This window comes from Chroicocephalus ridibundus, chromosome Z, assembly GCF_963924245.1.
Source record: "Chroicocephalus ridibundus chromosome Z, bChrRid1.1, whole genome shotgun sequence".
Classification (NCBI taxonomy): domain Eukaryota; kingdom Metazoa; phylum Chordata; class Aves; order Charadriiformes; family Laridae; genus Chroicocephalus; species Chroicocephalus ridibundus.
The window spans coordinates 72547520-72573765 of record NC_086316.1 but is presented as its reverse complement, the minus strand read 5'-3'; the positions used below and the strand labels follow the sequence as shown (position 1 = coordinate 72573765).

Here is a 26246-nt window from a genome sequence, read left to right as displayed (position 1 = left end):
GCTTTGACAGTCTGAATTCTGAAATGCTGGGAAATCAAAAGTAACGGGCACCATACAACGCCATTGCATGGCAGGGGTTGTGGAGATCAGTGCACTGTAAATTTTTAAGCTTCTGTATCTAATAGTCCAGACTCTAGTAGACTAGATTAGAGTCTAATAGACTCTAGTAGACCTACGTGTATGTATTTTAGGGGCTGATAGAGTATATATGTGGTAGGTTATTATCGACAAACTTTAGTGTTTCAGACTGTGAAAATCTTCTGTTATAAAACTTACTTTTTGCCTGTTGCTCTATGGAAAACTCAAATGAGCTGTGCACTCTCACTGAAATAACTGATGGCACAATATACTACCCTATAGATTCTGTGTTATGTCTGGTGCATGAGGGTAAAATATTCTGTGCTCCCATTTGCTTCTGATGGTCTTAGATACCTATGTGGTGAAATAATGAGGGATCATAAGAATTTAAATGTAACGTGGTTCTGTGCTGTGTATGGGTGACTTCAGTATAAAGACTGGGTCCAGTCCTGTTCAATACCTGTGACCTATCAATGACCTGGATGAAGGGATAGAGTGCACCTCCAGCAAGTTTGCTGATGACACAAAGCTGGGCAGGGTGACTGACACACTAGAAGGCTGTGCCACCATACAGAGAGACCTGGACAGGCTGGAGAATTGGGTGGAGAAGAACCTTATGAAATTCAATAAGGGCAAGTGTGGGGTGCTGCACCTGTGGGGGAATAACCCCACGCACCAGTACAGGTTGGGGGCTGACCTGCTGGAGAGCAGCTCGGTGGAAAGAGACTTGTCAGTCCTGGTGGACAACAGGATGACCATGAGCCAGCAATGTGCCCTTGTGGCCAAGAAGGCAATGGCATCCTGGGGTGTATCAAGAAGAATGTGGCCAGCAGGTCGAGGCAGGTCATCCTCCCCCTCTACTCTGCCCTGGTGAGGCCGCACCTGGAGTACTGTGTCCAGTTCTGGGCTCCCCGGTTCAAGAGCGACAGGGAACTGCTGGAAAGGGGACAGCAAAGGGCCATGAAGATGATTAGGGGATTGGAACACTTATGAAGAAAGGCTGAGGGACGTTTTCAGTCTGGAAAAAAGATGACTGAAGGAGGATCTTATCGATGATTATAAATACTTAAAGGGTGGGTGTCAGGAGGATGGGACCAGTCTTTTTTCAGTAGTGTGCAGTGACAGGACAAGAGGTAACGGGCACAAACTTGAACATAGGAAGTTCCATCTCAACATGAGGAGGAACTTCTGTACTTTACTTTACCAGAGTTCTGCTGATACTAATATTTCTTTTTTTTTTCTTTTTTTTTTTTTTTCCTTTTTTGTTTTCTTAACAAGCATTGAGAAGGGAGGGCATGACATGAAAAGCTCTCCTGGAAGTTTTATATTTCCTTGTAAAATCTGATAGGTAGCTTAGTACGTAGTGCTAAAACCAGGATGCTAGTAAAGGAGACGTGCCATTGTGACTCAGCCTTAATTCAGAGGAACAATCCTACTGCTGACAATTTAAGTCTGAAATATAGGACACTCAGTAGTTCTTTTTATAATGTAGATTTTAGCTACTATAAACTGATCTAACATATATAGCTTGTTCTCTTCTCTGAAAATGGCAACACTTTCCTGAATATTACTTTTTTAAAAATTCTAAGTACTTTCAGTTATCATAGTAGCCCTCAAACTGATTTTTTTTAATTATTGAAGAGTGGTTGGTCACTCCAAAAAAAATGTGAAGAACAACTACTGATTCTTTTTGCTTTTGAGCTACTTTGCTGTAGAGAAATGTTTACAATAGTTATGGTACTTATCTATTTATGCAGAAGTATAATAATTACTTAATGTGAAATGAAAGCATCTGCTAGTATATAAAAAGAAAAAAAAACTTGAAAAAAAAGTAGAGTGGATTATGTGTGGAGAGTGAACACGTGTGGGGGCGATATGCCTGCATATTCACACAACTCAGATTCTGTTTTTTGTTATTCCCCGTCTGTGAGCCATCCATGCTCTAATGTAGCTTTCTTCTTTTCCTCTTACAGCTTGTTTCACTTACTGAGGAGATAGTAAGGGAAAGCAAAAAAAACCCCAGTTCCTCACACTGTTCTGATTCCTGGGAAATGGGCTGGCAAACTGCTGCTTCTTTCTTTACAGCCTCTGGCAAGGCTGAAAGTTGAAGGAAACACCACTTGTTTTGTCCTTTCTGTCAGCACCACTCCTGGTCACTGTCAGGAGGGTGGATGGGCTTTTGGTCTGGCTGCATTGGGGTGTTTTTATGTTTGACTTTCTTCCAGTCAGGACAGAGGAGACCAGTAGCTGTAGGTGGAATACTTGGCTGTCCCTGCCAAGCTTGGAGCGTGGTGAAAAATAGCACTGCAGGTCTGGCTATTTCGCATGCAGAGTGATTACACTGCCTCTCAAAATACTGAAATGTTTGATTTCATCGATTTATCCTTCCTAGCAAATCAGGGAATTGTAAGGATAGGTAATGAGGAAGGAAGCTAGGTATTGTTCTTGGGTGTCTACGGAAAGATCTGAAAATCTGGGACTCCAGCATGGGAAAAGCCTCCTTGAATAATTATGTTGTATACATTGTTCTCACTGGCAGATACAATGTATATTTAGTTCCATTCCAAAACTAGTTAAATAGTTTGGCATTTGGGGTAAAGATCCATGGTTTGCTGATCTGGGAATGCATATTGAATCTTAAAACTCAACTCTTTTGCACATAGTATTGTAAAGTTGTTAGTATTGGGGATACCTAACTTGAAGAACTTTGAAGGTCCCAACCTGCTCCTCACATGCTGGAAAAGCTTCCTTTTGGTAAAAGGATATTGATTTGGTAAAAGGATATTGTAGAGCAACAGAAGCTCCTTTTCTTTGAGTTAGATTTATTAGATAATCATATCCTGATCTAGGTCTTTAAATGTCTCTCATCACTATGCAAAACAAAGTTTGTAAGTGGAGGTAATATCTTTTATTAGGCTAGTAAGTATAGTTGGAAAAATTAGACAAGCATTCAGGCATGCAAACCCTTCTCATCATTAACATCTCTGAGGACCTAATTCATGTTGGTTTTAGTTTGTTTTGATTTCTCCCTAAAATAGAATTTCAATTGCTTATCCAACACAAATATTTGCTGTGTAACCTACTATGCACTTGGTGTACAGCTGGTTTGGGGAGCTGAGTGGGGTTGCATTCTCTGTCACAATTACATAGTTTAGAACACATTTTCTTAATCCTTTATTATGTTCTTAAGCTCTTGTGTTTTTATTATAGTTTCTAAGTGATAACCTGGCTTAAACCCCCAGTACCTCTGTGGTCTTCTTTTTTTCCTTTGTTAAACTATCTCTTGCAGTCTGCTCACTTAAAAACTCACATATACACTCTTAAAATGTAAGCTCCCAAATGAAGTCTTGCAATTTGAGCTTATCTCACTGAATCTGAAAGGAACATCTATTTTCTACTGCCAGATATCACTGCAATGATACTCTGTATCTAGTTAAAAGGAAAAGTTTTCTTACCGCTTTTGCACCTTCTGCCAGTTAGAATACCTCCTGCGTGATAATTACCAGCAGAGGGAGCACGTTTATTTTGAATAAACTGAATGAATGTGGACTAAATAGCTCTACTTTTCAGAAATTTTCCGATGCCAAAAATAATATGTTCACACAACTGGTTTGGAAAACAACAAAACGATAATTTAATGCAACTTTTATAATCTAGATTTGTGACAGTATCAAATATTTGGTGGAAAGTGCCTGATTCCCTGTTGTTCTTTACCAGCATTATAAGGCAAGTGCCATGCTTTGTGTTCGCACTCTGGTTGTGAGCCTGGGCGATTACTGTTTTGAGTTCCGCCCAGCCAACAGAGGTGCAGAGCATCTGCACAAGCTGCAATTTGAAGCAGAATCTTGAAAGCACTCTGTAACAATATATTCTGTTGGCATCTAAGCAGTATTGAAATCCATGCTAGTGATGTGGTACTGTTGATTTTACAATGCATCTAACTTTTTCTTTGTTTTATTTTGTCCAGTTTTTTGAACTGTCTGACACTATGGTATTCCTTTTTTTTAAAGCTTTGTTTATACTCTTGAGATGATGGTGGGCCTGCACTCTGTTAATGAAAACTAGTTTATGTTTTGCTGCTAATTTCACTGTTTACAATTTTACAACAGTGCTCTACATCTTTTATCTGAAATTCATATGGAAGTGCTGATGTTCTTGAAATAATAATATTTTAAATTTTTCCATGCAGAGAGACAGTCTGTAGTGAAAGCGAAGATAGCTCAGATGAAGAATTAACTGGTCCTTCCATGCAATCTCAGAGTTCTGCTCAAGGTCCAGCTGAGGATGCTGGTGATGATGATGAAGATGATGAATTCATTGGGCCACCACTTCCGCCTGGGTTCAAGGATAGCGATGACGATAATGACAATGATGACACTGAGGAGGAAGATAACGTAAGTATTCTGTTCCTCTAATGTTTTAACGCTTTGAGTAGACTCTAATTTGGAAGTATGCTCTTCCTTTATGATTGAGTTTGCAGGTGAAGTATGACTGTTGTTTGAAATGCAGGGTTTTTTGTGGTTTTTTTCTCATGAGCATTCAACAAATGCAAATAATTGTTTTAATTTAAAAGTACCAGGATTTAAAAAAAAAATATGGATGTGAATCTCAAAGGAAATTCACCATCAATTAGTATACATTGTTTACTCTTTGTTTTTACGTTATTAAAGAACTACGTAAATAAATATTTTATATAAATATTTTATATGATATGTTTCTGAATGCACATGTAGAATTTTTTACAAGAAGAGGTAGAGGTAGGCTTGAATCTAGGGAGAGCAATTGTGCCAAAACTGTTCTGAGAAAATGAACTGTGGTAACTGAGGGTTTCTTTTTGGTTTGTTTTGTTTTTTTCTAAACCTAAATAAGTGCCAGACTGGTTTGTTAGAGTGAATATAGGTTGTCTTTTCTGTCTGTATTAAAAGCAAGAAAACTCCTGACAGCCTAACTTGGGTATCACAGATATTCAATTGCCAAATCTCTATTTAGTTAAAAGTGTAATGGTTTGATGTTCATTCTTCAAAACTTACTGGATTTAATATTTTATGGCAGTGGATTTTGTATGATGTTTTTTAGCAACAATGATAGAAGTCCTGTAAAAAAAGCCTTACTTATGCCGTTTTGAACCATTTGGTAGCAGATAAAAACCTGTATGTCCTTTTACACAAATATAAACCTAATCCTAAAAAACAAATACCCCAGTGTCTCAAGGGTTTCTTGTCAATTCCTTTTCAGTTTTGACTAGATATTCAGTTTGTTCGCTCTTTTCCTATAAAATCTCTCCTCTTGCATCTTGTGCACTTTAAAACATAAATTTAAACTACTCAAAATAAGCGATAGGAGCTTCTTAAGCAATGACATAACTGATTTTTAGAGTTAGCCTAATCTTGTGTGATCACAATTTTTGGGTTTTTTTGTTTAGTTGATTTCTAAACTGAGTATCTCCAGATTGTTCTTCCTAATAATTCAGGGAATTTTGCATGTGTGAGAAAATCATAGAGAATTTTGCTTAAAAAGCACACTTATCAGATTAGCTAAATAATGGTTGTTCATCTTATATACCTAAATTTTTCTTGTAACTCATGCCAGAAATTACTTGAGTTTTCTTTTGCAAATGAACACTGATTCAAGTAGCTTGTGGTTTGGCCAGAATTTTTTTGTAAGACTGGATTAAAATTTAGGAAAACTTTTCCCCTGGTTCCACAGTCTGTTAGAGATGTCACTTTCTGTAAAATATCTATATACCTTTCGATTGAGAGTCCTGGCAGTAGTCTTGCCTACTTATAGCGAATTAGCAAAATTATTCAGTTGCATCAAAGAAAATTTCAACACAATGGTCAAGTAAGCTATAATGGAAATACACTAAATATTCAATGTCTGTTTTATTGCGTGATTAGTGAAAGGCTGGCATCGTTTGACATTTGTTTTGTTGAGTAATTTTAGTTTAGTAATTTTATTAGATCCACATGAATCAAGAAACCTATACATAGCACTGTTCCAGTTTCTGGTATAATCACCTCTTTTGTCTCAACTAGTGAGTGCTATATGGATTCCTCAATGTAATAATGTTCAAACTATAGATTAGTGCCAAGTTGTAGCAGACTCCTTCATTTATTCATATTTGTAGGAGAAAGTAACTGAATGCTGAGCACATTTACATAGCATAGCAGTGTGGCAGAACAGCAGTATTTAATAATTGAGAAATTGCAGGAAGATGCATAACATCTCTTAAGTGGTAAAACTGTATATTTTTGGAAGGGATATGTGTGTTCCATAGAACAGGGTAAGGATTTTAGTAGTAGAGGTATCTTATGAAGAGAAGAGGGGGTTATCAGCAAAGTAATAGAAAATATCTATTTTTTTTTTAATCCCTGTGTGCTATAGTACGCTGTTTACTGTTTTCTGTTGTCATCCATCAAAGATGGCAGCACCTTAGTAGGACTTTGTGCATCGAAATCTGTAAAATGCAGTCTGTTATGCATATAAATAATTTTGGAAAAAACAACTGGATTGTTACTTTAACTTGATGTCTGTTATATGCCAATGAGATATGGATTTTTTAAAATTTTTTGTTTAATTGCTTGTATGCCTGTTATATTTATGGATTTTGAGCACTGAGTATAGTTGTTATCTCTCTCAAAAGGGCAGTGGGCATCTTGTTCAGTGAATTTTTTGCTTTAGTTCTGTAAACTTCTCTCGAATGCCAAAGGGAAAACGTGTGGAAATAGCTGATTTTACTTCAGCCTGTCTTTCTCAGAAGTTGCTTTGTTTGCTGGCTGACTGTTTTAATTTCTAGCAAGAGTGTGGTATTAATTTTGTATTTATATGTATTTGAATAATGCTACAACTGTCTCAATAAAGTGGAGTTACTGGAAACTGGAGTTTAAAAAACCCAATGAAAAGTTTCAGACAGAAAGGTAACTTGCAGACTGCTGTGATTTAAGTTTGTCTGAACTTAAGACAATAGTTACAAAACAGTCTAGAATAGATTTGGTTGAGAATAAGCAGAGCAGCAGAAATATGAGACTTGTGGGTTTTCAGTCTAAACAGTTAATTTATAACTGGGAAGATTTTGTGTCAGCGTGGATGCCAGAGGCCTTTGGGGTCTAGAGCCTCCCCTTACTGCTGCTCGTGAACTCAGTTAGTTTCTTTCCTGTGAAGGGAATCAGGAAGCAGCTGTGCTTTCCTGATTTCCTGTTGATCGATTGGTGATCACAGTATGATCCTGTGAACCCCAAGGAAGGCAGGTGTTGCTGTTATGAGAACTCGGTGATTCCGTTTTCTTGCTTGTACATGAGGCTGTGGTTGGTATGCATGGGGGCAGAACTGGGAAAGGAGAAATTGAAGGCTCCATTGAATAATTCTTTTGTTTTGTTTCCAGATGTACGGTGAGACTGTCTCTCTTTTGTTATCATATTTTGTTGCTGAAGTAACTTCTTTAAAACACAAATATCTTTATTTTTGACCCTGAAAGACACGAATTTTTCTTTAATACTTATAGGAGTTGCAGTTCTGTAATCTGAAGTCCTGTGAACTTTGTGTAACATCAAAACTTTGTGTGCATCAAAATACTGGCTTTGTCCTAGTAGCTTTCCACTGTCTCTCAAGCCTGACTTTTAGATGTGGTTTGTGTTATAGGAACATTATTTTCCTGCCTTTCCTTGTTCAGTTGTTTTTTCTTTCTTATGAGAGACTGTCAATAGAGGCATTTATCAGAATTGCATGCTAGGAGGTTAGCATCTTTTAAGTCTAGGGTTGGCCTAGGACTGCCCAGCTCACACTGGGTGTTTTACTGAATAATCATTGGATGGAAAGAGTAGCTGGTGGTTATTATCTTTACTGGGAATTTTTCATACTTTACTGGTGTTTTTATAGGAAAATGAATAACAGCAGTTAATTGCTGAATGTTTTGAATGTTTTTGAGTATTGCACATTCCTGTAATTTACATGTGATACAGACTGAACATAAGTTTTTTGAGGAGAGCCATAGATACTGTATTACATACACGAATTCTGATTTGAGTTACTTTTCTTCTCTGAATTTATGTAAGTTCATTTTATATACTCAAGTCTGTGGTAGCCGTTGCAAAGAATATGTGTTTGATTAAATTCTGTGTTAATACTGATGGTAGTTACAATTAACAAATAAATTTTTAGATTTAATAATGTATTCATTTAGTATAATTCACCTCCATTCAGTACAGAAGTGATGGTTCTTAACAAGGCACAATATGCTTATAAGTACTTACACAAATACTTTACACTGCTTGTTTTGTAGTAGTGTAAGGAATACTGCTATATGAAGTATTTTTTAAGGACGATAGCTACACTAGGTATCAATTCCCTCTGGTATTTTCTTCTTGTTATAGTTTTCCGTTTTATATGAAAGAGTTGCATTAATTTGGGGAGTGAAGAAAATGAGAAGAGTTGTCTACTTGAATTGTGATCAGCGCAATCAAAATAAAATCTGATTGGAGGGGGACAAGAGACTAGCCAAAGCAGTCATGTCAGGGTTAGTGAGTGGACCGCTTTAAATCTAGGACATAAGCATTTTTCAAGGTAATGGATGACACCTATGAAAAGACAGTAGTAAGAAAGTGTGTATTTACTAACCTCTTCTACGTGCCATTAGAAAATGTGATGAGATCTTTAACAGAGCTCAGTGGAGTGCTAGCATCTTGTGACACTTTTCCTCACTTGAAGCAACAGGTATAGAGATGGTTGTTGAAAGAATTTGCTGGATGGATTTGCAAGATTTTAGGTTATTTACAGTTGATTCTCCTTTGGAATGGAGAACTATTTCTCCCTTCAGTACCAAAGGGAAACTAATCATGTTGTAATTATGTCCCTGAAACAAGTACAGCCTTGGGCCTCTCCAAGGCTGTACTCTGATTTGGGCATATTTCCAGAATGATAGCATAGCTGTATTCCAAGTTATAGAATTATTTTGAGACACTTTTAAATTTTTGCAGAGGTTTAACAGGATATGCTAGTAACACTCATTTGTTCGGAATGGGAGAAAGCCATTTCCTGCTGATTTAGATGGAGAATTTAAGTAAGTAGACTGTAATTGCTCCAATTAGAATTTGGCCATGGTACCAGGCTAAAAATCCTGGTGTTGTAAAAATAAGTAAATGTTATGGGAATTTTTAGTCATCCTAAGGAGTTATAACATTTACGCTGAGGATCGTATGTCCTGGTAACTGCTGAATCTTATTTACCTAGTCATGTTTCATCTTGTCTAAAGAAGAAAAAGTGAAGTAAGCTGAACAAAGCAATTTCTGTGTGCACCATAGAGACAGAAAAGTGTGGGCTTGAGGATGAGAGGCATTATTTTTTTAACCACTTCTAGTCACTGATGTGTTGGTGAAAAATAGGTAGAAATTACCATTGCTTTCAATTTCCTTTTATGTGATCTTCGTACATAATCAGGAGGAAAATACTTATGTCATATATGTGCATTATAGATTCTTACGTCTTGACAGTATTTCGCTGTAAAAATGAGGAAAATGTATTTTCTTTATATTAAACTTGGAACAAGTCATGGAATTTTTGTTTAGGATCGTAGATGTCATTACTGGTGTAACAAAGAATGAGAGATTATCTCAAAAGTGAGTTAGACAGGATTTTCAAGCTTCACAAAAACTAAAAGAAAACAATATCAAACCCCTACATTTTGTATAACAACTCAGTGTAAGAATGTGAGAGAACCAGTCAGAAGCTGAAAGGGAAGGAATACTTACATTAGAAACTGAGAGCATCATATGGACAATGTACAAGAGGAAGCTAACAAGGCAATTCCCTTATGGAATGTTTGCCTTCATAGAAAGGCATGGGGTATTTGCTCCTCTCCTCTACAACCCAGTGCCCCAGTGTTTGTCGTTACCATTTGTCCCCAGGGAAAACAAATGTACTTACAACATCTCTATTTATCATTTCTACAGAGCATAGTAACACCAAGAATTATCTGTTGTATATCATGCCATGCCTTTTTGATGGCACAATATTGATTTTAATTAATTAGTAGTATGACTGAATATGAGCAGTTTTAGAATGTTTCCTCTACACATAGATACTTAGTCCTATGAGTTTGTTTCTAGAAATATTTTTTGAGAAAATAGGCTTGTACTTGTTGACTTCAAGGTACTTAAAAAATTAGAGAGGTGACTTTGGTAGTATTAAATAAAACGTGATATAGAACATAATTGTTGTTACTACTGTCCTTTGTAACAAAGTTTAGAGATCTTATGCCCTGCTTCTACTCTTTGCCAGCTCCTTTAGAGACCCTTTGTCAGGTCAGCCTGACCTGGTGGAGCCTGTAGAAAGCTTCTTTAGGACCTGCTGGTAACACTTCTGTATTTGGAAAGGAACTGCCAGGAGCGATGCAAAGTGTTCTTCATGTCTGGGCCAGGTATGCTGTGCCTGTAGAGCTCCCACACTTGAAACATGGGATCCTTATGTTGGATCCCTATGTTCAGCTCTCCTAACGCCTTTGGTTTCTTTACAGCAGGAAGATTTTGTGGAAGCTAGTGTCTTAGAGGCTACTGTCCTTAGAGGCAGAGTGAAAATGTTTGGGGTTTTTTTTCTGCCAGGTATGTTTGAGGCATGGGTATCCTCGAAACTGTAGAATTCTAGTCTTAAGAAAGATTAAGAAAAAAATTTATAAGTCTTTCTAAGCACATATTCTACATGTGTATCTCAGTCACAAGACCATACTATAAATATAGCATTATTTAACAAGAATATGTAGTTGGAAATGCTAGGATCCTAATTCCATTCATGCAATGGTATACGAACATCTGATTCTAAATATTACTTTCTTTCCTTCCAATAGAAGTTGGGTTCTTTGGAGGTGAAGGGGCTGAAATGAATTTATTCTTTAAGAACTTAAAACGCTTACAAAGTCAAAAGAAAGTGCTCACTACTATCTTACATGATGCTTTTGTTGGCAATTGCAACAAATTTCCGATGTACTTGTATAAAGAAGCACAAATAGCATATCGTTTCTATCAGTGTTAGAATATATAAAATATTTCCAAATTTGGAAAGGGAGCTCACAGCAATACTGACTCTATTCAATGCTGTTGCTATCACTGTGGAGTACATAAACGGAAGATAGAAGGTATTTTTGTATCTGGCATATGAATGTTATCTTTTTGAAAAAGTTGTTTATACTCTAAACGGAATAATGAGGGATACAGGTATAGAGAACTCTTGCATGAATGAAGAGGAAAATAAAGTGCATGATAACCAGTTTTTGAGATATTTGTGGTGGGGATGATTAAATAATTTAGAAGGGCTATATTTGAAGGAAGAGTAAGTGACATGCAGTTATGTTTCCTTTCTAAAACAAGTCTTCACAGGATTTTCAATTCACAAATGATTTATGTTAAACTGTTGGAACTGCAGACTGCTCCAGTGGTATCCTTGGAGAGTAATTTTGTTGACTCCTGGAATATCAGATTTTTTTTAAAAGATGGCTTTGGATTTTTATGAATGTGAGACTACCACATGTAATGTTTTACAACTGCTGCAATGGCATCTCTTATTTACAGGTGGGCACTTAGCGGTACACGGGGACTATACATACTTGGTGCTAACACTATCCAGATCACAGAACAATCACGCAGAACTTCCTTTACTCCAGCATATCTCTTTTTTTATTTTAATGCATAATACAGTTATTTTCAAATTATTAGGATCTTGAATAGTTAACTTGCCTACTATAAATTTTTATTCGATGCATCATTGTAACTAAGGATTGATAAATCTTCATATAAACAAATGCTACGAGAATATGTGACAAAATTTTTCTGATTTCCCTTCATAAACCAAAAGAATTACTTTCTCCAAAGGAACTGACGAATCATAAAGAATCATTCATATGCATTTTTATTAAATGCATACCCTTTCACGGTCCAGTCCTGAGGCTTTTGAAATGTGTTTAAAGCTCTTGGATTCCAGTGAGTGCACTTGTTGCTTTTTTGTAAACTGTTTTTTCCTTTATTCGACTAGAAGCATTGTATTTTAATTTTGAAAATTATCAGGTTTACATCTGCTGTTTTTCTAGAAAAACTTTTTGAAATGTCTCAAAGATTACCTACTTAATGAGATGTAAAACAGAAGAAAACTGGAAAAGAATCCTTTAAGATCTTACATCTATTTATACAAGGACCCTAATGTAGTTTAAAAAGTCAGATGAGTTAGATGTACATTGGGTTTCAAGTAAAACATTACTTTGTAAAGCAAAAGTTATTTTCATATTATAAACATCATGTGTAAGAACAATGAAAAGGTGATAAATTATACAACCTTTACTTCCCAGTATAAAAAAGAAAGAACAGTTCAGACAGGACCTTTATGCAGTAGGGATAAGGAGCTTTCTGTTCAGTTTTCTAGATGAATGCAAATAAGCTAAAAAATAAGTATGTCATGCAACTCAGGTTCATTAGTTAACGTTGAAGAATTAGATCTTTTTCTGTGCAAATACTTGCCTTGACTTCAGTGGGACTGCAGACATGGACTTTCAGTTTTGTAAGTGGGACTGAGTATGCATAATCAGTGGAACTGCCGGCATTGTACCTTTTGTTTTTTCACTGTCGATGAGACAGAAGGCACAGATAAAACATAGTTCGCTACTAACAGAAGGAAGGTGATTTGTGACTTCTGTATTTATTTCCAGGTTTAATGAGTTTAACAGTGTTTAGCAAATAAAAATGTATGGTATTTTGCAGCAAAGTGTGCTGTCAGGGTGCAAATAGGAGCTTATGGAACTGACCAGTCTTCTATGTGCCTGTGTGAGAGCAATAACGCACTCCCAAAATAAGCACTCTGCGTTCTGGGCAGCTTGGGACAGCACTGACGTCTGCTCAGGCTAACTGCAAAGGGAGCACAACGCAGGTTGTTCATTCTCTGTTGTTGTGTCTGCGTTACAGTTTATACACGAGTTACCTAGCTGATGCACAAGTTTGAATTTGTCGACATGTGGTACTGTTAATGTTTGACTTAATTTTCCTATTCCTTTGATACAACTTAACCCAAATATGGCCAGCTAACATCAATATTATTTTTTTATTTTTTTTCTTCCCCAAAATTGCAGTAGGGGGCAGTGAAAACATCTTAAATGCATACCAGTTTCATGGAACTTCTATTTGTCTTGCTCGTTTCTTTAGCAACTAGCTTGGAACCAATTTTCAGAGTAAATAGCATTATCTAAAGATTTTGATTGGGATTATTTAGATGTGTGGCATTCATTGCAGTGAGCAAGTGTACATTCTCGTGTGGTGAAACACAAGATCTTAAAGAAGGATTGGACTCAGTCACAGTGGACTTTTTACAGTACAGAAGCCCCATAGGTCATCTTTCGTATAATAATGAGTATGAATACTGGAAATAAATCATGGAAGAGCTGTAGAAATTAGGAATGTAACTTATTTTTCTATGCATGACCAAAATTAATTCAAATCATATCTGGAATGAAAGCAAAAGCTGGAGTTCTCACTAACATGTGAGTTGTTTGCATGGAAATGCTAGAAAGTTTGGCTTGTTTTTTTGTCAAGTATTTCACAAATATCACAAGATAGGTGATATTTCCCTATTGCTTACTGTATGATATGTACTTGTAGATTAATTGAGGTGCCAGAGAGAGCTGAGAATCTTTATTAGAGTTGCAAATTTCTATTAATTATGATAATTTTTATATTAAAGTCTACCTCTACGAGCTTATGTGATTCAGCTGTTGTCTTCCTATCCTGTAGTATAGGCAAACCGTAGGACTTAATACTTTTTTTTTAATTTAAAGAGGGAAACAAAAAAAATTATTTTTTTATGTTATACACATAGCCTTCTTCTTTTTTCCCTCCTGTTAAAAAGTGGAATTGTCAAGTTTGGAAGAGAGTTGGAGGATGGAGAAGTTTCTTAGGATTTATGCAGCAACTTACATCTTTAAAAGGAGTTGGAAAATAGAGCTGAATTTTGTGTCAAAAATCCCGTGTCAAATGTCTTTTTCTTTTATTTCCATTTATTAAACAAAGTATGGAAGATCTTTTGATTGAGTTTTCCTTGTATAGGAGGAAAAATCTGTCCTGTAGACAAAATGTAGTCAGTCTCTGTGTTACCAAGTATGTGTGTAATGTGATGTGCGTGACTTTGTATTGATCACATGTAAAGTGGATCAGACCCACAGACTGCGTCTTATCCAGTGCTATATTAGAACACAGGGGGATGCCCTTCTTTTCCAAGTTTAACCAGGTGGCTAAGACTTACTCACCATGTTCACTGTTTAGGTATTGGGTCTTGTGAAAACAGTCATGATGCTAAATCTCTGGAGTTTCAGAACAAACAAAATCTCAGGGCACAAATGCAAGCACAGTAAAAAGGGGTCTGTAAGTAGTATGCTTATGCTGTTGTGTCCTGTGACTTGCCATTTTCTCATTAGTCAATTAGAGGGACTTAAAGCCTCCTTGACCCCTCAGTGTACAACTGTGCTAGTTCATGCCTGTTTTGAAATACTAGAAATGAAAGTAATAAAAGACTTCTGTTTTCTCAGAATACGCAGAGATTGCCTGCTTATTTTGCTGTTAGTCATTGTTTCCAAAAGACAACTACCTGGGTGAACAACAACCAAATGGGTGACACATTTTCTGCGTGTTATTGAACCTTCATCTCTGGGCCTACTTTGAAGCTTGCCTTTATAATTACTGCAGGTTGAGTAAATGTCTTGCTTGCAAATACTGCAGTTGTGCTACACATGTGCAGGCATGAAGCAAATCTTGTAAAAAAAGCTGAGTTGACAGGACTGAAAGAGCTGAATTAGAGTAGAAGATCAGATTTCAATCAAAACCCAAACTGTCTATAAATGTTATGGCTGACAAAGATAGTTCAATTGAAAAGGCAAATCACGTCAGCATTAGATTTCAAGATGAATTTGCAATTCTTTAGAAGAGGTGAACTCTCATTCTTCATATTGGGAATATTCTAAGCAGAAGGGGAAAACTAATTAATTCTTAAACTTTTGAACTATGTCTGAATGGCACTTGAAACAATTCTTCAGACTTTCAGAATTTCAAGCACAATTTTCAAACTAGAGTCTTCCAGCTGTTTGACTATGATATCCCTATGTGAAGAACGTGCCAGGCTTCACTTAAAATCTAAGTTGGGATGAGAAAATCATAGCTCATAGAATAATTACTGTTTCTTTCTCAAGTTGGTATTTTCCAAGTTCCATGCATCATCTGTGTTTATAGACATTTATCTGCCTTTTTCTGACCAACCTGTTGCTTAGGGTCTCTTGGAACACGCTATTCTCTGCAAAGAAAGCAGACTTACATATCAGGCTATAACTACATTTGTGGGGATCAGCTGGCTTTCAGTGCTACCAGGTTTGTAACCTTTTTCAGTACAAATAGCGTGTGTCTCTTGCAAAGTGAAAGTCATGATGTAAGTAACTGATCTTGTTGCCTTAAATGTAAGAACTAAAATATTTCTCAGTGACATTCCTTCTTTAAGTACATTAATTGTATTACTACCTTTTCTACTGAGTTCCAAAAATATGGGAATTCAAATTAAAAAATAACAGCTTAATCATCCTCAATGTCTGCAAATTGCACATACCTGTTTTACAAGACCACTGTGACAGAGAGTGCTGTATCATTTTAAAGACAAGCCCTTCAGAGGGTAGAAGTGTGTGTCATCCAAAATTAAGTCCTGGAAGTGATGCCAGAGCAAACCTCACAGTATATGTTGATAGAAAATTGTTTAACAAATCTGACATGGATGTCTTTTCTGCCAATGATAGAGTAGCTTGTTTTAATGAATTAATTTGGTTTAATTTGGAATTTATTACCTTTCTTTTCACATGCGTCCTTCAGAGTTGTTCCTCTGTTCTATGATTAAATGCTGCCTTACATAGCAGTTTCTTCGATGAGGGCAACCAGTTGTTTTGGGGCTTTTGTTTTTTCTCTGTGACAGACCTGTGCTATGTTGTAATTGATATTTCTTCCTAAGGTGCCTTGTAGGGATCAGGCATCCTGTTGATCATCTGTGTCCCCTTCCAGCCTGTATCTCTATCTGGTGACTCTGTGTCAAATTTTTCTCCTTTCTGAAAAGGGATCTCTGAAAAATGGGGTTTTAAAATATCAAATAAATGTTTATATTTGTATTGTCATAGTGCAAGCTTCTAAGTAATAGAGTAATAAAGGAAGTTTTTGTATTTAATAGCTGCAATTTTAAGGGCAGATCTTTTCAATTATCTCTAAATTAATGGTATAAATAGTACCAGGCGTAGTCCAATTGCAGTCCATAAAATATTTTTCTTAGGGAAGGCCATTATGATACATTGAATAGACAGAGAACTTATGAGAAGGCCCAATGGTAGTTTTCTGTGATTTCCGGAAGTCTTGTAGTCCAAATAGGAAACTGCAATCAGTGTTTGAATGTGGAATGAGCAGTAGTCAACTAATTCACTGCATTTCCAGCAAAAATAATAACTCCCCAGAGTAAAATGAATGTCGCTAATCTAAATTAGTTATAACTATGCTATTTATAATGCTATTTTAAATGAGCATCTGCCCAAATCACATGGTAGTTATGAAAACTAGTTCTACCTTGTCAAAAAATAATACTTGTCAGCTGTAGTTAAATTCTATGTAGCCTAATGCAATTTGCATTGGTTTATCTCTTGGGAGTTGCTTCATAGTGTAGGAATTAACGGAAGCTGCAACCCTGTCTGATACTTCTAGGGAGTGACCTCATGATGGAGTCTGCAACCAAGTTTGAGTGAGTGGCAGAGTATCACAAAAATTACCGAACTTCTTTGGCTGATTAGGAGGCGGTTTTGTGTCTAGCTGCATCTTGAAGTACTGTATAAAGTTGGATTTATAATAGCAGACCTTTTATAATGTGGCTTATACACAGCAGTTAGATGATAAAGAGATGAATTAGGCAAGTAAGAATCAGTAATGTGAGAAAACGCTTAACGGTACAGTAAACCAGCAGGATAAGAACAGAGTGTAAATCCTCTGCTGTTTGTGAGGGAGGGAAGTGTCAGAAGAAGAGTTAGTATTACTTTGTTACTCAGAAAACTGTGGGGAAAAAAAACCCAAAACCATGGGATTGCAAAGGTTCATGTTTTCTTCTGTCAGTTATGTATGTATCAAACCTACTTGCTTTTTAAATATAGTAGGGAGATTATTTCTTTTTCTGGAGCCAACCTTGTCACTTCCTGTTTGTTTACCCTTTTGGAATAGTAGCAATAGAATTTTTCTGCAGAGCACTTTAAACCTAATTTATGTGTAGGCAAGAAAGTATCTTTAAGCTATGTTTTCTCTGATGGTTGCATAACCACTAATGTAATTGGCTCACTTTCAGAACTAAATTGAGCGGGATAATGTCCTAATAACTGGGTTTGGTTCAAAGCTGTTTATACATATTGCAGTTTTTGCAGATTAAAAAATTAAATTAGGAGTGATTGAGGCACAAATAGTCTGAAAGAAAGATCATTAGTGGTTTTAGGCTTTCTTTGTTAGGAAGTCTGTCTTGCAGGCCAGGAGATGATATGACAATCCAAACACACATGCAGAGTGTTTGCATTTAAATAAGATGAATAAATACTGATTAATTTATCTTTAATCTGTAATCATTTATCTCTCAGCAAAGAAAACAACCCAGCTTTAGATTTCATAGGTTTTTTGGAAAACATTGTGTGTCAGCCCCTGCTAATACACTGCCTGACTTCGCTCTGTGACATTGTTCTTGCTGAAAAAGCATGGAGGAGAAGCTCTGAGGCACAATGACCATAATCTCTGAGCTTGGCACTTTTACAATGAGAAGGGCTTACTGTGTAAACGTTAGGCTTAACATATATCGTACCTTGTTGTAATTACAAGTTCTAAGGAGGTCGTCTCAGGTCTTTCATCCTTTGGGATAGCTAGGTTAAATTGCATGCAGTTCAAAATACAGTTTATGAGTTGAGTTCTTTAAGTACAAGTTTGTAAACAAGCCTATCACTTGGACAGTAATTATCATCTCGGAGCAAATATCTAAGCTTATGAAAAATTCCAGTGTCTCAGCCAGAACTCCCCCACTCCCTTTATTGTGCAAAATTTTGAGAGTGTATCTCCCCTGTGTCTGTCTGTATTAATAGATACTTCTAAGCTCTTGATACCCACAACCAACTGCAAAAATCTATTTATATGCATTTGCTCACTCTTGCTAGCTTGTTCCTTCACCTATGTTCCACACTACTGGAGTTGTTCAGTATTATCGTGACTGTGAGGATTCGAGAATGCATGAATGGCTTATGGTGGGTTTTAATAATTTTTGTACCTGCTTGTGTCAAACTGATGATTGAGTTTTAAAAGCAGGATTCTTTTGTTTTCTCTATTTTCTTATTTCTGTATTACACTGAAATTCCAAAGGCAAGTGGTTGACAAGTAGGAACAGATTACCATCAGTGTCATTTTAATAGATTGGCCTATACAGTGGTTTCTTAAATAATTGGTTTATGAAGGGAGACTTCACCTATATAAAGTTTCCTGGGAGGAGTTTCTCCCTCTCTGTGAAGGTTTATGGATCTCATGAGAGGGACCTGAAGACAAGAGGAGGCCATGAGCCTCTACTCAGAGTCCATTTTTGCTGTCTCAGGCTGGATATTACCTGTGGCAGCCAGATGAAGTGAGGATCCAGAGTATCTGAATGTGTGGTACAAAAGGCAAGGTAAACTTAAAAAGCAAGCATGTAGAGAAAGGTGCCTTTGAGTGGTCTGTGCTTTGCACTTTGAACTTTATCTGTAAACAGAATAATGGCATTGAAAAACTCAAGGTGAAACAACTTGTTTTGGAAGCTTATCTACTGTCCATTTTGTGTGGCTCCCAGAAGATGAAATGTAAATTGTTAAAAGGACCCAGGACAGCAGTAGGTGTTACGTGAGATAGCATTAGTTTCAGAACTAAATCATATCACTTCATGGATCATAGGTCCAAGGTGGATGTCAAACACGTGGTTAATGTGAAGAATTCCTACAGAACAAATTCCAGAAATGGGAGTTAAATTATCCCAAGCCCAGCAAACTATGCAAAATTTGGAATCCTTGTTTTGGCTTCGTTATTAGCTCTCTGGAAAATGTCCATAGCAGGGAATTTGAACAAATCTGAACAAAAATTCTTGGACTGCATTTGATTCAGATTATTTTATGGTTTATGTGTTCCTTCCCACCACTTCAGCTTTTCCTGTGGAAAACCAGTAACTGTTTATAAGCTCTCTGCGTCTCTCAAGCTCATTTTTGGCTTGTTTTATACTTTCATTTCTCTTCTGATAGAATAGCAAGTTGGACCTATGTTTAAGCACTTACTTGTTGCAGGGGAAGAACTCCTGGAGGGGTTTTGTAGCTTGTTTATTTATGGAAACAGTAGTTACAGAATTGTGCATTCCCTGGTAACTTCACCAGTCAGTCTACCAGGAGATAAGAAGTACCACAAATCTATTTTCTCAACAATTCCAAGATTGCATGTGTGTTATGAGCATTATAAATAGAGATTTTTTTTTTTCCTAGTGTGTTATTTGTTTGTTTTTACTTTATTTTGTAAATGAGTACTTTGTACCTCAAAGTATGACATATCTGAGGGATCAGATACCATTCAGAGGGACCTGGACAGGCTCGAGACGTGGGCCTATGTGAACCTTATGAGGTTCAGCAAGGTCCTGTACCTGTGTCGGGGCAACCCCCTGTATCGATACAGGCTGGGGATGGAGAGCAGCCCTGCCCAGAATGACTTGGGGGTGCTGGTGGATGAAAAGCTGGACATGAGACAGCAATGGGTGCCCACCGCCCAGAAAGCCAATCGTGTCCTGGGCTGAATCAAAAGAAGGGTGGGCCAGCAGGATGAAGGAGGTGATTCTGTCCCTTGACTCTGCTCTGGTGAGACCCTACCTGGAGTACCGCGTCCAGCTCTGGACCCCTCAGCACAGGAAAGAGATGGACCTGTTGGAGTGGGTCCAGAGGAGGGACACCAAGATGATCAGAGGGCTGGCGCACCTCTCCTGTGAAGACAGGCTGAGAGAGTTGGGGCTGTTCAGCCTGGAGAAGAGAAGGCTCTCAGGAGGCCTCATTGCAGCCTTTCAGTACTTAAAGAGAGCTTATAAGAAAGATGGGGACAGACTTTTTAGTAGGACCTGTAGCCATAGGACAAGGTGTAATGGCTTTCAACTAAAAGAGGCTAGATTCAGATTGGTACAAGGAGGAAATTTTTTACGATGAAGGTGGTGAGACACTGGGACAGGTTGCCAAGAGCGGTGGTAGATGCCCCATCCCTGGAAAAATTCAAGGTCAGGTTGGACGGCGCTCTGAGCAACCTGATCTTATGAAAGATGTCCCTGCTTATTGCAGGGGTTGGACTAGATGACCTTTAAAGGTCCCTTCCAACTCAAACTATTCTGTTTCTGTATTAATAGGCATTAATAATGGCTTCTGGCTTGGTAGAGTCTGAACAGCGCAAATTCATGAACAAACCTACTATACTTATTAATGTATCATTGTAGCACACCTGCAAGATGGGACTTTTTATCCCATTTGCGACATGATACTAGACACACAAGCAGTTGTCTATTTGACAATCTCACAGCAGATACGTAGTAGATATGCGATCTGGAATCTGGAGTTCCTTCTATCTGTGGGCTATGCTCTTCTTTCCTGACTCCAAAAGAAAGTAATTGCAAAGCATCATCTGAACATCCAAAATTGTCATCTTTGCACTATATAAGTGTGAGTTAAAATATATTAACTGTATTATGACCAAGTTGAAGATGCATGTTGCGAATAGTCCATCTCAGATAGATTAACAAGGTTATTTTGTACATGATTAATTGTGACTTAATTTGAATCATATAATCTAAATTTAAATTTTAGATGTGTAAGGAACAAGACTTTTCTAGTAACTCAAGCAATCTTTATATAGTACAGAGTATCTGTAGCAGCTCCTTGTGGAGAAGATCAAGAAGCCTATTGAATAATTTAAAGAAAGATGTTGTAGGATGTATCTAATATTCTACATTTTCTAACAGTTACAGATTAAGAAAAATATACAAGGTCTTAACATAATGTCTGTGAAATGAGGCATTTCAGTAAGGTATGATGTTCTTGAATTTTTGCCTTCTTTTTCCATTCACACAGCTAAAATATTGTCTAGACAATGGATCCTTATTGTAGTCTGGGTTAAAAAGTGAAAGCATTGCTTTTGAATGCTTTTATACTTCAGGCTCTTTGAGGAATGACTATAATAAGTGTTGGATTTGATGTGTGGGCATAATTCCACTGGAAAATGTGTTGGGGTCTTTACTCTGTTCCTGTATAATCTACAGCTGAGCAATACTGAATCATAGTTGTTTCATTGCTGTGTAGAAATCAATTGCTCTTTATTTAGTTGTGTGTCTTGTCAAGTTTAATTGTAATCATTTGGAATTTTCAGACTACGTTATGTGTATAGAAATCAGTGGTTTTGATACAGTATGCTGGAGGGGTCCCACGGTTTATAGATACTATAGGAAGATGTATCATATAAATGCATAGAAGTCATATAAATGCATAGAAGATAAGCATGTTTTATAATTCTTGGGCACAACTTTTAAAAATGATGGGTTTTATGATTAAAAATAAAACCAAGATATTCACACTGGCTGTGATTTTTAACATAGTGCTGAACATTTTGAAAATTATTTGCAGTATCATTGAGTATTAGAACGGTTTTAACAATATGAGATACATCATCTGATCATAATGCACTACCTTCTTCTGACTTAAGCTTTAGTTAAAGGAATATACCTGAGTGAAGTGTGGAGAAAGGTGTGCTTCTTCCAAGCGTGGACCTCACATGTGTACAATATAAACGTATCTTTTCCTCTTTCCAGATGCGTAGTTAAAGTCACTTAGCAATTTATTCTTATGTCACATTACATAAAATTGTGCTGCTATAAGACAGCTTAAATGTTAATGTTTTGAAGGTAATTTATGGGTGGCATGGGAAAATTAGTAATCGAAACAGTAACAGAATTGGAACCAGCTGTGGGAGCCAGATAGGAAATTGTCCTTCCTTCCTGCAGTAACTTAGACATGTTGTAATTTTTAACCCCCACCCCCCTACCTTCATCCTGTGGTTGTAGGTCTTCTTTGCATGACCAGCTGATGACTCCTCCCCCCGCCTTCCCCTGCCGTTTTAATTCCTTACCCTAATTGATTAGGACTTTTGTAGACCACTGGAATATTTGTCACTAAGTGGGGTGGTACGCATAAATACCTCTCTCAAGATCCTGGAGTAAACATTTTTACGATCACAATTGAAGAACTGCTGAAAAGTATAGTCTGTGGACAACTCTCTCTCTAGAGATGTGATAGTTTAGTTTTGCTGACTGTAGTGTGTTTGCTAAGAATAACAGGGTCCCTGAGGAATTTTAAGAACTTCACGACCATTGCTGAATAAAACCTTGTAGCTGATTCCTTATGATGGATATTATTTGTTCAAATTTTTCAGATGAGGAAACTGGGGTATGCAGGAATGAAATAAATTGCACAAAGTCAAAGGCCAAGGACTGGTCTACACCAGTGTTGTATTGTTTTAATTTGGTCATCAGAACATGTGTAATGTAAAAGAGGTTGTCTCCCGAATGAGGCTGGTATCATATTGTTATAGAGGTTCTTATTCATATTGCCTTGATGCTTAAGAAATTCTGTGCTAACATGGTCACCAGAAGTCTTAAAGTGAGCATCAGGCTCTTGTTTGACAAGCGGAAAAATGTGCTTTATTTCAATTGTAGTCATCTCCATGTCTGTTTTAGACGGCAGTCCCAAATATTGAACATCTGTTGGTTGCATTGGCTTTTTGATGAGTTAAAAATTAAAATTTAGAGTGTAGTGCTGCTGATGGACTTAGTTCAACTGCTTACAAAACTTACAAAAGAGACAGTAATACTTATTCTGCTGCATCTATTATTTTAATGTACTTCCATAGAAGTGCGTGTAACTAAGGTAGCCTTTTGCTGCATGGATTACAAAGGCTTAATAGTATCACTGACTTTTAAAATACATAGAGGAAGGTGGGTTTTTTTGCAAGGAATCTTAAACTTTATAAATATATGGTTTCTAAATTCTAAAATGTTTCATAAATAATTTTATTTTAACACAGAAGGCAAATCTGGAGAACAGTAGAGTCGTTTTAATGACTGAAAAACATCTAGAAGTGTTCTAATTATGAAAAGGCAGGATACTGCTGCTGGAATTCTTAGTGTAACCTTGTTTTTCATGGTTGCTCTTGGTCAGTCAATTGAAAGAACTTCACACTTTTTTTCCTAACTTTGCCAAAAAGTGATAATGATAAAATGTCTGTATAGTTTAGATAAAGGATGTTTTTGAGTGAGTTTAATGTAAATAATTAGTGAACGGCCTAGCAAGTTGAAAAATGAAAAATGAATAAAGGCATTAACAAAAGTTAGGTTCAGTCTGGTCCTGCATCCTGTGTTGTGTTCTTGGATTCTGTCATGTGTGTCTTTTAGGGCATATTCCTTGTGGCAGAAATTGCATGTGGAATCTGTGTGGTACAAAAATTGTTATCAAGCTGGATGTGAAATATGTGAATGTGCAAGAGAGGCCTGTTTGCATCTGAACTAGGCAGTTGGCACCTAGACTCCAAAGAGTTGAAAGTTCACAACTATTTGTCCTTTCTGATTTCAGAATTAAGCTATTTTTTAGTTGCCTGCCAGGCTAAGCAGAGCTTTCAGATCAAAGATGTTAGTTGTGTGTTTGTTTTGTTCCTCCTCATTGTCAGCTGATCTGTGGTTGTATGTGCTATTTTACTGTTGTGAAGTAAATAGAAGTATTCCTTTGGGTCAAAATGAAATACTCTGTTTAGCCCTGAAGAATAATCTTAGTAAACGGTATGTCTGACTGAAAATGCTCGTGATATGCTCGTGATTTTTTTTCATTCTTAACATAGTAGGTATTAGTAATTGCTGTAGTCAAACCGTCTTGATGGAACATGGGTGGTTTTTGGTGGTATGTGGCAGTTGTGCATACTGTTTTAGCAAATACAAAGTTTTTATATGCATTTGAAATGAGATGATATAGATGGAATAGGTAGGTGGTTATGTGAGCAGAATGTAGCATATCTGAAATATCACCAGAACACTCAGTTTAAGTAACTGTCTCCCAGAAACTGCAAAGGAATCTTGAACGATCACAGGCAATTTTAGATTTAAATCAGTTGTTTTTAGAACAGGCTCAAGAGAACGTCTCTGGTATACATTGTGAGAACAATTCCCAGGTTATAAATATTAATATAAACTATGACTTCGTAAATCAAGGGCTTGTTATAAATTTAGAAATTATCTGACTGAGATTTTAGAATCTAGGTGAAAAATAGTAACCTCCTGACATCCATCTAAAACTATCACCCAGGAGACAGATCAGGCAGGCTTTTTGCTATACTTTAGAATTATGAAGTTTATATCTAAAAAAGATGTTTGTAAACCATGCTGAGACTCTAATTGCAATGCCTTTTCTAAAATGTTAAGCTATTGGAGTCTTTTTGAAGGGGACATGCCAGTAAGTAAGAGGAGATTGAGTTGTGTCTGGGAACAGTCTCTGAATTACCATTTGACCCATCATCTAATAAAATATGTTCTATCTGACCTATAATAACATTACAAATTTATTATTTTTAGGCAGTCGTGTTGGAATGAAGATTTAATCTAAGGTCTTTTCCCTTGCTGGTTAAACCTGACAAAGCAGTCTGGTTCAGATCATAAGAGAAAATTTCATGAGGCTGTGAATTAGATGATGTTGAGAGAAGCTAGCCATGGTACTCTTTCCATATTGAATAAATAAATTTACTTCTTGTAGGCATTTGAAAGGAGGTTCATCTACTTAAGCACCTTCTTAATTCATGAATGTACCCTGCAGTAATGCATTTTAGCTCACTAAAGAAAAGAATAACCTGTCCTTAGTCTTCCCATACTTAAAATTCAAGAAATAAGCTCAGTGTTGTTTTGAGTGTTACCCAGATTAAAGGATAACTGGGAGAAGTAGCATTTTGTTGTTCCCTTCCAATATTTCTGTTAATTTTGAAGGTTGTCTGCATTTGTCAAGGAGTTATGAGTTACCTATGTTTTTCCATGAGTGACAGGTATTGTGGGTGTTTCATGGGAATAATATCAGCCAAGTCGATTCATACCAGTGTGTGCAAGCATCCTCCTGTTTTCCGTAATATTTTCCTTTTTCTTACCTTTTTCGGGCCAAAAATATAGATAATACACACACATGGGCCCTGATTCATCCAATTTAATCAAGACATCTATGTTAGGAATTTAGTTGCCTTGCACTCCCCGAATAGTTTATGAAGAGGAGAGGTCTCCAGATGATTCAGTTTTTTGACACACTGATTCTTCTTCTGGAGTTACCTGTCTCTTTTTTTTAAGGCTGTATAGGAAGTCCATAGTGTTTTCCGTATTTAGATGCATCACATTCAGAAACTCAGATTATATGAATCTAGGCCAAACTGAGTTTAATAACATGCAAGTTTGCATCAGAATACATCTGTCAACTCTAACACCTAAAAAAGAGGAAATTAAAAGTTGTTGAAATGTCCTTTCAAATCTGGATGCTTCCTTCTGCATGCAAGTTTTTGGATTATGCACTCTTATAAACCCAAAAAAGTTTCTGTTTTTCTGTTGTAAAACAGTGTTTTACCAATCTCTCACATTGTGGTTTTTCATACTCCATCTTTCTCTTGAGTGTACAATTGTGCAACCTTAGTGTATATCTTAGATATTTATTTTCAGTTTAAGTTGTGGAGGAAAATAACATAAAATTGTGACTTGGAAAACGTGCCCATTTTAAAAGCAATATGGTTTTAATCAGTGCATGAAATATAACTTGTGGAACAAAACATGAATATCAATGTGTGTTTGTTTGCAGAACTAGTTTAAAAAAGAACAGGAAAAAAATCAGTTTAAACTCTTATGACTGTCTTCAGCTTTCATTGCTGTCATGGAAAATTCAGCTGGGTGCCTAACAGCTTAAAACATTTTTGTAGTCTGAAAAGAAGAACGAGGCATGTTTTCTTACAGATCTGTGAAATACTCCCCACCACACCCTTTTATCTTTCTTCTAATAGTGTTTCAGGCTC

At 36.7% G+C, this 26246-nt stretch overlaps 1 protein-coding gene across 2 annotated transcripts in view; it reads left to right on the top strand.

Moving 5' to 3' along the window:
- Positions 1–26246, top strand: part of WDR70 (WD repeat domain 70) — a 138554-nt gene that overhangs the window by 3444 nt on the left and 108864 nt on the right. For both annotated transcript variants that reach the window (XM_063320967.1, XM_063320966.1), the window contains exon 5: positions 4268–4472. In XM_063320967.1, coding sequence (XP_063177037.1) covers positions 4268–4472 — 205 coding nt within the window. The remainder of the gene's footprint in view (positions 1–4267; positions 4473–26246) is intronic.